The sequence below is a fragment of the Pogona vitticeps genome, chromosome 3, assembly GCF_051106095.1.
Source record: "Pogona vitticeps strain Pit_001003342236 chromosome 3, PviZW2.1, whole genome shotgun sequence".
NCBI classification, from domain to species: Eukaryota; Metazoa; Chordata; class Lepidosauria; order Squamata; family Agamidae; genus Pogona; species Pogona vitticeps.
The window spans coordinates 84,980,052-84,995,741 of record NC_135785.1 but is presented as its reverse complement, the minus strand read 5'-3'; the positions used below and the strand labels follow the sequence as shown (position 1 = coordinate 84,995,741).

Sequence of the window (15,690 nt, the reverse complement as noted above, 5' to 3'; positions counted from 1 at the left end):
TGTTAGCTGCATGTCATGTGAATAGAAAATGTAGAAGTGATCCAAATACGGCCCATAGGAACATCCAGGACAAAGGCACAGACAATGCCTGAAATCTTGTTGGACAAATAAGCAGACATCGTGGTGGCCCTGTGGGCTAAACCGCAGAAGCCTGTGCTGCAGGGTCAGAAGACCAACAGCCGAAAGATCAAATCCATGCGACGGAGTGAGCTCCCGTCGCTTGTCCTAGCTCCCGCCAACCTAGCGGTTCGAAAGCATGCAAATGCAAGTAGATAAATAGGGACCACCTCGGTGGGAAAGTAACAGCGTTCCGTGTCCAAGTCGCACTGGCCATGTGACCACGGAAGATTGTCTTTGGACAAAACGCTGGCTCTATGGCTTGGAAACTGGGATGAGCACCGCCCCCTAGAGTCGAACATGATTGGACAAAAATTGTCAAGGGGAACCTTTACCTTTACCATTATTTTTAGGGGCAAAATTGACATGAGTTATGAAATCTCTGTAGGTATTATCCATTGCATGCTGTGTCACACAGCTTAGTATGCAACAAGGAAACTTAACAGAAACTTAACAGCAGTTTGCTTCCAAAGGTTTTGCCTTCTGCATAAGTGCACAGCAGGATTTCAGCCTAAAAAATTTAGTCTGTGTTTGGACCTTTCAGAATATACATTCCAGTTCCTATCTAGCTTGGACTGGCATCTTTCTGGCTCAAAGTGACTGACTTTTGCCAGCAAGCAAGGAACAATGGAAGAAAAACAGAAACATTGGTTGCCTGCAGTTCTCGATAATCGCATTTCTGGGGAATAAGATCTCCTTCAGTTTCTCACATAATGCAACCCATTGTAAGGATGACTCAAATTCACATAAATATGACTTTCAGAAACACTTGACCATGTCTTTCTTTGTGTTATTTAAATAGAAGTGATGGTGATGTATAATTCCAGATGTTTTAGAGTATTTGACATTGTTTCTTTCTCTTCGATTCACACATCCAGTTGATTCTGCAGAATATACAGTACTCATTCATCAACATCCTTGAACGTAAGAAGCGTACCCAAAGCAAGATCCAAGTTGTTTATAGAGTTGGGGTTCTGTCTGGGGGAAAAACCTTAAGGATTAAACGATGACATAATTAGAGAGCACTCCTTGTGGCAATAATAGGTTTTGATACTGAGTGGGGTGGGGGTCCAAAACAAGATCTGCCCTTCCAAACCAATTTCTCTGTCCACGGTCCTATTTATTTATTTATTTATTTTATTTATTTATTGGATTTTTACCCCGCCCCTCTAGACAATGTCTACTCGGGGCGGCTTACAATTAAAACATGGGATTATGTACATATATAAAATCATAAAAATTTTCAGTTGTTTACAATTATAACTACATTTTGAGTAATTAATTACCTACCAAGATTGCCAAGATGGCCTACCATAAGGAAAAAGAAAAAAAAAACTAAGGATAGAAATCACTTAATTGACTGGAGGGAAGGCCTGTTTAAATAGCCAAGTTTTTAGCTAAGTTTTTAGGAAAGTTAGTAACTCAGATTCTGCAGGGTTGAATATGCTCTGGGTTTTAGTCTGAAGTGTACAGGAGCTATCCAAGGTGTATTCCCCAAACAGCTTCGGTGTCTTTAACACATTCCTTAAAGTGTGTACCACAATCTGGTACAAATTTATCTCTCAGGCTGGAGTGACCAGTTTCCACTGCCAGAGGCCATGGGATCACAACATAAAGATACTGATTTTTCCACTTCCCATCACATTCAACTTTCTAAATTTAGGGAAAATCCCCTTTGCTATTCCTCAAGGCTCTGTTAACAAGTCACCATTGATAAATCTGGCTAAATATATTGAGATAATTAAGCATTGATTTTCAAGTGAAATAAGAGTATGATGGACTTTAACAGGCACATCTCTCAACAAAGTGCGATCACCTGCCACAGAGGCTGCTAAGCAGAAGAATATGAAATATTAACACATGATGGCTACATCCTTACTCTCAACAGAATTCCTTGTGGCAGGGAGAAAACCCTTTGGGATATATGTAAGTAGTGCCACAAAGATGCTTGAGTAATGCTTGCTTTGTACTAACTGCTTAAGAACAAATCATACCTGTTTAATTCTAAGCATGCCAGTCACAGATTCCTGTGCATGCATGCTGAAATCCAAACATCTTCATTGCATCTAGACACAAACTCCTTGTGTCATTGTATAATAAAGTGCAAATTGCATTTCTCATTACTCCACTAACATTCTTGACCCTGATGTTTGGCGAGGGGAACAGTTGTTTTATGCATTTCATTCCCCCCCCCCATTGATTAAACACTGCAAAATTTCCAAATAAAGCACATTTTTACTTGTGCTCCTTTACCCGAGAATAACTAAATAAAGAAAAAGCTTCTAATTCTTGAGGTTTCTGCTAGGGGACAGGAAGCTTGAAAGTGCACATTCTCTTTGACAGTGTCATAGACCACACATTGGGTAAATCTTTGAACAATTCATCAATATGCATTTCCCCCCTATCACCGCAGCTCCATGGGGCCCCCAGGACCTGAGTCAGGGGTACCATGGGAAAAGGGATGGAACATAGAGCTATTCAGGCTGTAGAGGAGCTGTTTGTAGCTCTATGTGAAACAGGAGCCAGAAGTGAAGGCTGTGTGCCTGCCTCTCCTTGTCCCATCTCTATGGTCCCTGGTGGAGGCACTTGCCAGATGGCCTCATAAGTTTCCCACATCAAGATCTGGAAGGAGGTGAGTCCTCAGGGATATTCGAGGGGGGGGGAAGGAGATGGGGCGGCTGGAGAGGGGTGACAAAATCCCATCCCTGGTGGCAGTGAAACCTCTGATAGCCCCTCCAAGCAAAGAGAGATGCTCCCAGTGGTTAGTATATCAAGGGAAATGTGAGTACAAAATGTTTGGGAACCACTGCCCTGTCACATAGAATGACAACCCCCCTCCTGACTCTTCCTGTCTTTTTTTGAATGCTGAAGACTCAAAATAGATGTAGGAAATAACTCTGATGTGCGCAGCTGTATACACGCATGCCCTCTACTAATTATGTGCTCACTGTTCTGTGCCACCTACAACAGTTTACTGGCAACTTTGGTGGGTCCGTGGGACAATCTGCAGCCTTTGCAACCCTCTGGGGAGTGAGAGCACACAGACTGCTAATACACATCAAAAGTTCTTTCTCCTGCACTCAACAACAAATGATACAGGAACTGGCTAAAAGCCTATCTGATGATGAAAAAAAGAGTTTTTGGGAGCGTTAAATGGTGCAGGGGGAGTGGAGACCTATTTAAATGGTGCATTGCTCCAAGAAGCTGCTATTCTCTCTGTCTTTCTCTTTATTTGCAGGAAAAACTGGGCTGAGGGAGAGCTGCTGTTCCCCCAAGGCTGCAAGTTGTCAGTCCGTGCTTTAGGCATTGCAGTAGGATTCACCTATCCATAGAATCAGTATCCGCTGATTCACTTATCCACGGTCTGAAAATATTTAAAATGTTAAAACAAAATCCTATATATATTTTAAAGATGAAGTTACCAGAACTGGCCACTAGAGAAGGTGCTACATATAGCAATCTCTATAATCCGTGTTTTTCAGCATCCGCGGGGGGGTGGTTGGAACCAACTTCCCGCAAATATGGGGGTCCTATCATACACTCATGATTGCATATATTTCAGGAAAGGTTTTGGTAACCAGAATTTGGAATGTTGAAAGGGAAGAAAATTTGAAGCACATGGGAATATGCATTAGATGAAATGGCCTGTGTCCTAAATGCAAGGAAATAACATGGATTCACCCATGGAGAAATTGCCGTGATACATTGGCTAGAACAACTTTCCTCCAACTTAATGTCCTCTGGATGATAGGAGTCCTAGCAAATTTAGAAGGTACAAACCTGGGAAAGGCTAAACTAGAAAATTCTATTTCCAGGATCTTAGAAATGCTGTATTGCTGACTTTCTTGGCCGACCTTAGTATTTCCTATATTTTGGAAGGTTTATTTATTTCCCAAAATGAGAATTGAAAGAGAGAGAGAGAGAGAGAGAGAGAGAGAGAGAGAGAGAGAGAGCAGCTCTATTTTTAAAAAGTAGAGCAGCATTCTGAGGATGAATATCTTCATTTCCTTGATCTACATAAAATGAGTGTTTCTGATGAAATTACATGATATGTAGAATTGCAGAATTCTAGGAATTATTAGCTCTCCTCTTCTGATTTTGTGCCAGTAAGATGAAAGACCTCAGGAATATTTACACTAAGAGTTGGCAGGAAGTAAACAAAGGTTTGCAGGAACAACGTGAGCCTTTTGACGGAAGTAATTAAAATATCTTAGATGTTGGTAGTTTGCCCAGACATGGAGCTTCCTTGTCGAGCACCAGGCCTTCCCAAATACCTCTTTTAATACAGCCCACATTCACATTCCTCAAACACGCTCATCACACCTCTTTTGAGGCATGTGTTTCAATACATTCCACTAAGTATCAAGCTAAAACAGAACAACATGAACGCTTCAAAGCACAAAGGACAGTTGGGTGCTTCCTGACTTTAAGAACATAATAAGAGCTATGATGGATCTAAGTACTCATCTAGTACCAAACATGCTGTTCACCTAGGGTCGCCAGATGTCAGGCAAAAGGAGGACATGTCCTCCTTTTTAGCCTAATGTTCTCCGTCAGGCAGGTAAAGATAAAAACCTTTAAAATGTCAGGCTTTTGTATATTTTATGTTATAATTTTGGATGGGAGGGGGAGAGGTGGAAGGACCTCCCCTCCCCCTATCTTTCCCTCGCCCCCTCCTGCCACAGCGGCAGCTGCTCCGTGATCTGCCATGCCCACCGAGACCTCATGGAGCCCAGAAAGGCAGCGCAAGTGGAGCACCACCCGCCGAGCCAGGCAGCAGCAAGCAGCGCCCGAGCACATTGATGGGAAGGCAAGCGCCTGGACTGTGTGTGTTCAAAGTCCCTTTCAGGGACTCCAACTCCCACACTCCCCAACCTCAAACTTATGACCCTCTGGGGAGGGGAGGCAGCCTTGTTCGGTTTTGCCCGACGCCACTTTCCCCCTGCCTGAGCTGGAGCCTTGTTTGGGCATCCAGGTTAGCAAAGTTGCCTCTGATCCTGTGCAGAGTGTGAGTGGCCGGGGGATCCCGCAGCCGGACCGGGGTGGGTTTGGGTACAATTGGTTGTTTAAATAATGTTTTTTGGTATTTTGTTAAAAAGCCTCCATTGAACTTATTTTTATTTTTTAACATGACTGTTTCTTGGTCAGTTCACTAAGAGACATTTATTGGCAGCTATTGTAATAAAATTGTATTGATTGCAGGTTTAATCCGGAACTATTCAAATGAAACATTTAATATGTCCTCCTTTGTCCTCTTTTTTGTCTTTCTATGTCCTCCTTTTGGTACCCATGTATCTCGCAACCCTATGTTCACCCAATGGCCAGTCAGCTGCCTCTGGGAAGTCCATAAGCAAGACATGAGTACAAGTACACATACCATCTCATGTCTTCTAGCAACTAATACATAGCATTCCATCTTTAATACTGTGTTGAAAATAATATACTATACTGCCATTCTGACTAGCAGCCACGGATGAATCCATCCTCCATAAATGTGGGATACTGTGCTTCTGTATTGCTACAGGTGTGCAGGTTTGGTCTTATTTTGGTCGTATTTTATCTGTTTTAAATTGATTGAAGTTCCAGGTCGCATGGTTCTGTGCAGGATAAAAAGGGTCACTTTAAAAAAAAACATAACTTCAAAGCCTTTTGTCCAAAACCCACCAAGTTTGGCAGATATCAAGAGCAGACATTTTGCTATATATATAGTGAAACACTATTCTAAGAGGTTTACAAGAAGACGAAAAAAAACAGTCCTTAAGAAAACTTCAGATTTATGAATATGGGATATTGCGCTTCTCTACTCGTGATTCAACAAGCCAGGAAATGGCCTGAAATTGCTGCACAATATTTTGCCCACGTTGCCAGCAGGAAAAAGCATGCCAGGCTTTATATAGCAAAGGACAGCCTGAATGTTGACAACACCAATGGCAGCAGTCAAGATGGAGACCCTCTTCTGCCCTCTGCCATTCAGAAGGTGACGCCACTAGAATCAGACTCCTTTTTTCACCAGTTACTCAATTCTCACCCAAACACAAAGCAATTGTGGCTATTTTTCAACAAGTGCTACATTTGTGCTAAATTTGGTGCTGATCCGAGGTCCAGGTTCAAAGTTAAATTTTTTTGTTCCACATCCCTCCGTTTTTCAGTTGCCTTATGGAAGGATGAATTGTGGTTGTACAATATGTATTGCTGCATTCTTGCACAGCAATAATCCTAGCTATCAGAACTACACCTGCCAGTAGGGCTGGCATTACCAAGCAGTTGCCCATAACATGGGCTCTCAGGAGATCTCACTAGTGCCAGTGCAGCTGCTCCTACCAGTTTCTGTCTCTTCCAGCTGTACTGGAAGGCTGCTTACACGTATGGTTGAGGCAATGCTCATGCACCTCTAGTTAAGCTAGCCTTTAACCACTAACAAATCTTCCTTTGGGTGAGTTAGTGCATAACTGGCTGAAAGAAGTGTGCTGAACTAACAGCTGATATTGCAAGTGGGATATAAAATTATATGTGGCTGGGTCAATGCTTAACCAATTATTCCATTTCAGCATTTCCAAAGGAAGAGGAAGTTGATGGTTGCCTACAGATGAGGATTCTGACTTAGGAATCTGGATAGCAGGGAAAGGCAATGCATGTCAAAGACCCACCAAACACCAACAGCAACCCAGGTCAAAACATTGACTTAACACTCTTGAAACAGCTTGCTTTTTGACAGAGGGTTATAAACCCTTGAAAAATTTTAAAAATGTTGCTTGACAGGGTCTTTAAGATGTAACTATGATGATTCAGAAGGCATAGCATTGCCAATTCAGAGTTTGTGCTCTGCATAATTAGTGCAGAGTCTGATACCAAAATATAAAAGTTCATCTATGTTATTTATTAGTTCCACATGATTACAAGTCTCCTGTAAGATCCCCATAAGATCCATGTATGTTATCAAGCCTACACAGATTGGATTCAGAAGGCCACAGAGATAGGAGATCGTGGAGCGCAGGTTTGGAATACAACTCTGATTGCTGTAGTGAGCATGGACTTCAATTCCCACTAGTTCTAGGAGTTGCAGTCCAAAAAATGAACATTTTACATCTTTATGCAATCCAACCTCCAACTGTGCCACAACCATGAAGGGAGAACTAGGAATATATAGTTTAAGAAGATTAGCCCTGCTGCATTTTTGTGTGTATCAAGAACAGCTCACATAAATCCATCTATTTTCTGGGGAGTGAATCATTTAAGAAACATTATCCAGTACAAAATATCTGTTTTAGAAGCAGGAGATGCCAACACCAAGAGTCTCCTCTCATCATCTCTCTCTCACACCTTTTCACAGAAAGTCGCATAAGACAGCATCTCCACTTTTTCTCAACCAGCAACAGTTGAACTAGAATTGTCCAAACTAACCACTTTGGAAAATGGCTGCTTGCTTGGGAAAATTATCTACTATATATCCACTGGAGCAACTGCATATAATATTGAGATAGATATATATCAACTTGGGAATACAACTCTGTCTGTGCTCTGGAGTTTTGACTCCTGTCCTCTGAAGATGCCGGCCACAGAGACTGGTGAAACGTTAGGAAGAAAAACCTTAAGAACACGGCCAAACAGCCTGGAAAACCCACAGCAACCATCAGATCCTGGCCGTGAAAGCTTTCGAGAATACATTTTGTGATAATCTTTAGAAACTTTCGTGTGAGGGACATCTAGTTGGGACTAGAGAAAGGGACTTTTCATTTGCAGCACTTAGGCTTCCCTTCCTGGGAAAACCTAATCACTTTCCACTCTAATACTGTTTTGTAAACTTTTCTGTTTTTGCAAGGCCTTTCCTATCTAATTTTAAAATGCTATTTTCATTAGTCCCTGCTTTTAAAATTGTAGTTGTAGGCGGGGTAGCTATGTTAGTCTGTGCAAACATTAGAGGTGAAAGAAGAAATTAGAAGTAAAAAATTAAAAAAGACCAAAACATGTTGGCACATTTATATTTTTTTAATGTGGGCTTTCGTGGAGTCTGATGAAGTGGACTTGTTCACAAAAGCTCACATTTTAAAAAGTAAGCTAGTCTTCAAGGTGCCACCATGTTTTTGTCTTTTTTTAAAAATTATTTCTATTTTCTTTTACTTATAATACTTCTAAAATAAAATTCATTGCCTTGAGTGTATCTTCAGCTACATTACTTGTTATAAAATGGAGGGATTTTAAAAGTGGTTGATTTACTTGCTGTGAGCAACCTAGAACTCCTCAAAGATGAAGAATGGTTACAAATAAATACACACATGTGCATGAGATGAAGAAAGGAAGGAAGGAATGTGGGAACACGTGACAAAAATGTAACAGAGAAGCAGGGATGGGCGGGTAAGCTCATTCCCATTCTTTATCTTCATGTCTTCAACATCACACATGCTTAATTTCTAAAAAAAAGTTTAAAGATGTTAAATTGAATAACTTTTATTAGGCAAGTAATTTCCTCATGATGCTGTACATTAAGGAGCTAATGACAAGACCTGTATTCCTTTGCTCATACAATTGTTTGCATGCTAGAAAGCAAATAATTTGTCCTTGCTTTTTATTTTTATACTTTTTAAAATGATAAGTAAAGATAAAGGTTCCTTGACATTTTGTCCAGTTGTGTCCAACTCTAGGGGGCGGTGCTCATCCCCGTTTCCAAGCCATAGAGCCAGCGTTTGTCCGTAGACAGTTTCCGTGGTCACATGGCCAGTGTGACTAGACACAGAACACTGTTACAAACCAACACATTAATACCATATCAGCTGTGTGGAAGTTGAGTAGTGACAACTGGACTTCTTTATTGTTAGGCTGAAACGTTTCACTATTCGTCCAAGTAGCTTCTTCCATCTGAGGAGAGTCGGTAGGAGATCCCTGATATATCCTCCGCTGGTTTCACTCCCCCCTGGTCTGAATAGGCTCATTAAATGGACAAAGGATGGGGGGCTGAGGGATCATCCCATTTCTGCAGTCCTCCACCCATTGTTATGGGTCTTTGACTGTCATGAACAGCAATGTTTCTTATGTGTGTGTGCCCCTAATCCTTCTGGAGAGGGATGAAAGTCATCATAGGATCCAATGGCAGTTTAGGAAAAGAAATCTACAGAAATCCCCTCACACACACACACACACACACACTGGTCAAGACCTGCAATTTGACTCTCATCACTCATTGGAACATAAACTAGGGTCATCAAGATGCTAAACCAGAGAGCAAGAAACACCCCCATCTCCACAGAAGCCAGGAAAAAGGAAGATGGACCTCTGAGGACAGCCTTTGAGGCCCATGGATATCCAAAATGGGCCTTTAATAAGGCAATGCCCTGACCCAGAAGAACAATGGAACAGTCTGAGACCCAGAGCCGACAGAAGAACCTGGTCATTCCTTACATGGCGGGTGTGTCTGAAAAGCTGAAAATGATTTTTGGTAAACACCACATACCCATGCACTTCAAACTCACAAACACACTAAGGCAGAGACTTGTCCACCAAAAGACCAGGCACCAAAACAGAACAGGATAGTGTATGCGGTCCAATGCAAAGAGGAATATTCATAGCTCTACATTGGAGAAACCAAACAGCCGCTAAACAGGAGAAAAGCCTATCACAGGAGGGGCAATGGCTCAGGACCACAATCAGCAGTGTTCCTTCATTTGAAAGACAAAAGACACTCATTTGATGACCAAGATGTACTCATTTTAAACTGAGGAGATACATTGTTTGAGAGAGGTATCACGGAGACCATACATGTGCATATAAAAATTTCCTCAGTCAGCAGGGGTGGAGGCCTTAGATACAATCTATGTCCTATTTATCATGCTACCCTTTCATCCTCCTCCTTAAATATCTCAGTTACCTTGAAATCCCTATTAAAGTATCTATAAGGTGGTTCTGATTTTATGGCATGCAGCAAGAATACACATAGATTGTTTCCAGCAATATTTTCAAACTCACAGTAAATGCTGAATAATAGGCCTCTATTGTGTGAGGAAGTGAGCAGAAAGTAGATACCGTATTTTTCTGTTTATAAAATGACCCAATGTATAAGACGACACACCCCCTTTTCTAACCACCAATTTTGAAAATTTGCATGATCTCACCCCTTTGGTCCTGAAGCCCTTTCATGGCTGCTTCAGGATCAAAGGGGTTTTCACGGCTGCGTTACCCACTTTCAAAGCCCCGCGGGGCTTAGGAAATGGGTAATGCAGCCGTGAAAGGGCGGCACATTTGCACCCCTTTGATCTTAAAGGCCTTTCATGGCTGCTTCCAGACCAAAGGGGTGTGAGCGTGCCGCCCTTTCATGGCTGCTTTACCCTTTGGCTTTGCAAAAAAGCAGGGAAAGTGGCTGCCTTGCATGTATAAAATGACCCTCAATTTTTTGTCTATTTAAGTAAAAAGTGTCATTTTATACACAGAAAAATACAGTAATGATTTTTCAAACATTTACATTTAAGTAATTGCGATTCGAGTGAAGTGATGAAAGCATTATAGCCTGTGGCTATTTTGCTGGGATACTTTAGCAATGGCTTACATCTTACCCAATCATCCTTTTTTATGGAGCAATGGTGTGTGTGTATGTGTGTTGTCAGGAGCATGTTGTTGGTTTCATGCTTACCTTTTGTATGTAGGAAAGAAAATAATCAAAACACCAATCTGAACTGACATGGGGTGGGGGTGAGGGGAAAGCAGGCAAACGAAAACTATAATACAAGCAGCACATGTGTTAAGCATATCAGCATGAAAGAAGATATTGAGGATTTTGCTTTTTTCCTTCTTTTTTACTATCCTCCCTTCACATACAGTAGTACCTCATTACGTAATTTCCGGTTTACAAATGGAAATCAGTTCGAAATAATGCCTCAGTTTATGGTTTTTTTCCTAGTTTCTTTTAGTTTGCAAAGGAAGTTTCCCGTGCCTGGAGATTTGTAGTGCCACCGCCGTTGCTACGGCAATCCGCATTTCAGCTTACGAAATTTCCGCATTACGTAATGTTCCGGAGAATGTATTAATTTTGTAAACCGAGGTACTAATGTATTCAGAAGAAGACAAAGCAATTAGCATGGTAAAGCATCCAAATAAAAAGGGACTTGAAGTTAGCACATAAGAAAATAAAAAACCAAACTGTGCAAATAAGAAAAGGACACTCCAGTTTAAAGTCCACTTTGTGCTAGAACTCCCTCTTCTGCATAAAGTTTTACTCAGACAACTGAAAGCATCAGAGCAATCCTGAATGCATCACTATTACTTACCACTGATAACAGGATAGCACTAGGATATAGACTCTGACAGCTAGAAACATCCTCCTTAATCTAATAGTGCTGGAGAATGCCTAAGCTGCTTTGCTTAAAAAGGAGATGACTGAATGTAGGTATGATTTAATGTTCATATAGATCTATCAAATGTGTATATCTTAGATGAGGTAAACTGATGTCTAAACCCTATACAAAATTGTATAGACCTGTGTTTGTTATAGCTGTCATTATCCACCCCCCAAAAGGTCAACTCCAGAATGAAATCAGTCATTAATAATTATATTAAAAATCATCTGAGTTTCAAGGTATAAGTCTTTTTTATTGTTGCAATAATTCCAGGCAACATCAGTTTGTCGAATTCTACAGGCCTTATTTATCTACATTGCTTCTATGTTTCATATGCCCAAAATACTTCAGTTCTTGTAAAAATGCGAAATCATACAGCTATGACGAAACCTGTAGGTACAAATACTTAAACATAAATCCAAAATGAAAAGAACTTATAGCCTAAAAAAGAGGCAAATTTAAAACTAAAATATAGGGGATACATCTCTTAAAATATTAAAGTTGTGAAAAATAAAAATATATAAAGTACAAAGCATTTCTTAGCCTTTAAGCATACTAAAAGCATGTTAAGCATATTTGAAATATTAAAAATACACACAGAGAAAATTACTCAAAGTGTTCATCTAACCAGGCCAGCTTTGTGCCTTATACCAGTTTGCACCTATGGAGGAAAATCTGTGATGATTGTTGTTACTATCAAATGAATGTGGTGTAGTTCTCCCCGTATTTATAACTCAATTCTTTAAAAAAACCTCTGGTTCATGAATCTGGGATATTGTTCTTCTATATTCACGATTCAAAATGCCAGGAAATGGTCTGGTATTGCTGCAGAATATCATACCTGCATTTCCAGCAGGAAAAGGAATGCCAAGCTTTCCATAGCAAAGAGGAGTGTGAATGTTGACACTGCTAATGATGCAGTCAAGATTGTTTATAGGATACTCTCTTGTGCTCACTGCCATTCACACATGTCAAAAAACAGCCCTGACCATTGCTTTATGTTTGGATGGGAAGTGCCTAAAAGGAGTCAGCTTCTGGGATCTTCCCTTGCTTGGTGTCACTTTGTGAATGCAATGAAAACTGCAGATTTTCTCATCTTCAGTGAAAAATGATATCTGAACACATTGTTCTAAAAGATTTTCCATTTCTGTACAAGAATTATAGGGGAAGCGTTAATCAGCAACAGCAGTCACAGAAAAATAATTTTGCTTGGGAAAAAAACCTTTCAATTTTGCATTGCAATTGCATTTTTACAGTCTAAATACTTTGTATACGAAATACAAAACACTTCCATGAATTTTTTAGGGGGAAAGCACCTGAACTGCACAAAATGTTTGTCATCTCTCCCATCAGAAAAAGAGATGACAGGTGAATTGTTCACCCGCTGCTTCTGACTGCTCAGCTTAGGGCTATATCTCCTGACCCCCTGCACTACAGGATAACCACCTGTTTCCTCGTTTCTTGCACTCCGAGCAACAGAAACAGCATGGCGTTTGAGAGGCTTCAGGCAGAAGTGACCTGCCCCATTTGCTTAGACCTTTTCAGAAATCCCGTGATCTTGGACTGTGAGCACAGCTTTTGTCGTGCTTGCATTGAGAAGTCCTGGGCCCCTTTGCCTGCCAGTGGTCTCTGCCCTCTTTGTCAAAAGGCAATCTGGGGAAAGAAACTCAAACCCAATAGGCAGCTGGCCAGCTTTGTGGAGATCACCAAGCAGCTTGACACCCAAGTGAAGAAGCAGGATCCCAAAGCGAGGAAAATCTGCGGAAAGCACGAGGAGCCCACAAAACTGTTCTGCAAAGACGACCAAGTCCCGATCTGCGTGGTATGCGACCGATCCAAAGGTCATCGAAACCACAATGTGGTTCCTGTGGAGGAAGCTGCCCAAGAGTACAAGGAGCTCATTTCTACATTCCTGGAAAGGCTAAGAAAGCAGAGAGAAGAGGTTCTACTGCATAAATCTAATGCAGAGAAGGAAAGCCAAGACCTACTTAAAAAAACAGAGGGTGAGAAGCAAAAGACAAAGTTTGAGTTCCAACAGCTGCGCCAATTCCTGGACAAGCAAGAGGAGTTTTTGCTAGCCCAGATGGACTGGGCTTCGAAGGAGATTGTGAAGAAGAGAGATGAGGGGGTAGCCAAGTTCTCCCAGGAACTTGCTTCTCTGAATGGCTTAATCCAAGAGATGAAGGAGAAGTTGCGCCTGCCAGATGATGAACTTCTGCATGATGTCAAAGGCATTTTGCAGAGGAGTAAGAAAGGAAAGTTTGAAAATCCTTTGGTTTTCCCATCCTCACTGAAATGGAAAGTTTGGGAATTCTCAGATATCAATCCTGCTCTGCAGAAGTTCTTGAAGAAATTCCGAGTCGCCCTGGCATCTGCATATTCAGTGAGAAAAGCAAATGTGACCCTGGATACCATCACCACCAATTCTCAGCTCACTCTATCTGAGGACCAGAAAGGTTTGACACTGAGTGATGGGCCACGGACTCAGACCGCAGGGTCTCTGCAATTCCATCATCAGCAGTGCGTGCTGGGACATAAATCGTTACACTCTGGCAGAAGCTACTGGGACGTTGATGTGGAGAAGGAGGGCGCATGGGCTGTGGGTGTGTCGGAATATAATGTGGAACTGGAAAAAGATATCCAGCCTGGTCCGAAAGCTGGAATTTGGGCCATTGGGAGGTGGGAGGGTCAGTACCGGGCTGTTGTCCCCCCAGATTACCCTCCTCTGTCTCTGAACAGGGAACCCCAAAGGATCCGGGTGTATCTGAACTACAGCGCTCGGGAGCTGGCGTTTTTTGATGCCAATACAGCAGCCTTGCTCTGTACTTTCACGCTAACCGAGTCATATTTTGCGAGATTCTACCCCTTCTTTTGGATATGGAAGAATTCACAACTAAGGCTCTGTAAATGAGGTTGTAACTAATTCTGTTTATCTTGCCTACTTGCTGAGCAACCAGCCTTATGCCCACTTTCTCTTCATCATCCCCCTCAGACGTTGGTGTGTTTTGGAGGTAGATTCCTCCCTGGGAAGAATCCAGCAAGCCAGATAATGTCAGAAGGGGTGGGGCCCTATCCTGATACCTCTTTCCAACATTCATTGGCACTTCACCCTTGATGAGAGAGGCATCGTGTCCTGGATCCTCTGTGGGACCAGACTGGAATCTCCCATAGGCTAGAGCAGACCTCAGAGCCAGAGGTAACCTTCCTCTGGCACAGCTCAACCTTGAATAGGACTTGTAAAACTTTATGTTTCACTATAAAGAAATTATTATTTTCCTTGCTGAGTGGTCTCCTAAGAGTACATCCTCTAGTGAAGAGGTGACTGTGTTCTAATCCTCCAGATGTTGGACTATAACTCCTTTCCTCTCTCACCATTGTCTTTACTGCCTAAGGATGATTAGAGGTGTAGTGTACAGACTCCTTGCCCCTTTCCTCCCTCCCAGTGTGTCATGAAAAACCAAGGAGAGGGGAAGAGAAGCCACTTCTGATGGTGTTTCTCCCAGGACCTGAAGATATTCTTGTCCACACTGTGATAAATCAGGCAGAAGTTGGCTGCTGCCTACTTTCGTCCTGACTAGGCTGGAAGGACTGTCCTTTCCGTGTGTACTTTCAATTGATGCCGGCTTGTTGCACAGCCTGGGAAAGCTAGTTTTTGGACTGTAGCTCCCAGAATCCCAACTCGAAATGTAAATTTTCACAGCTCTGGTATGCTGGGAGATGTTACACTGAAGACGTTTTTAAACAAATTGTTTTTCTGTGGCTGCTTTGTGCCTTCACATTCATAGATACTGTTCTATATATGTTACAGGCTCCCAGGGAGATATATAAATTAAATAAAAATTTCATTAATGAATTGTTCACCCTCCCCTGTGAGTACAAAATAAGCAAAGATGTGCACCCATAGCATGATTAAAATACATCCCAAAGCTACATCTTCCCTTCTGACTCCTCTGAAAAATCACAATCAACATGTTTAATTCTGCAGGTTTTTTTTAATGTTTTGGATGTTTCTCAGACATATTCATTAACAGGGACACTATCTGATATGAATTGTTTGATTGTATGCATATCTGTATACATTATTTACAGTCTACACCATTTTATGTATTCTGTTTTTCTTCTTCACAAAAATGACAGTAATATCATAAAGAGAATGGGAATAATCACAAATGTTTTTAAAGAATTGCCACTTTGGGTCCCTTACTGTGAGAGAGGTAGCCTACAAATGCAGCTAAATAAATAAATACCGGGG

General features: G+C 41.5%; 1 protein-coding gene across 1 annotated transcript; it reads left to right on the top strand.

The window, feature by feature from the left end:
* The first annotated feature begins 12,836 nt into the window (after positions 1-12,836).
* LOC144583033 (E3 ubiquitin-protein ligase TRIM39-like) lies at positions 12,837-15,278 on the top strand. The gene has a single exon (XM_078391344.1). The coding sequence runs from the start codon at positions 12,925-12,927 to the stop codon at positions 14,347-14,349; it is 1,425 nt and encodes a 474-aa protein (XP_078247470.1). The 5' UTR covers positions 12,837-12,924; the 3' UTR covers positions 14,350-15,278.
* The last annotated feature ends 412 nt before the right edge of the window (positions 15,279-15,690 follow it).

What these genes read in the sequence shown, in the direction of transcription:
- LOC144583033 (XM_078391344.1), top strand. Translation starts at nt 12,925, where the DNA reads ATGGCGTTTGAGAGGCTTCAGGCAGAAGTGACCTGCCCCATTTGCTTA.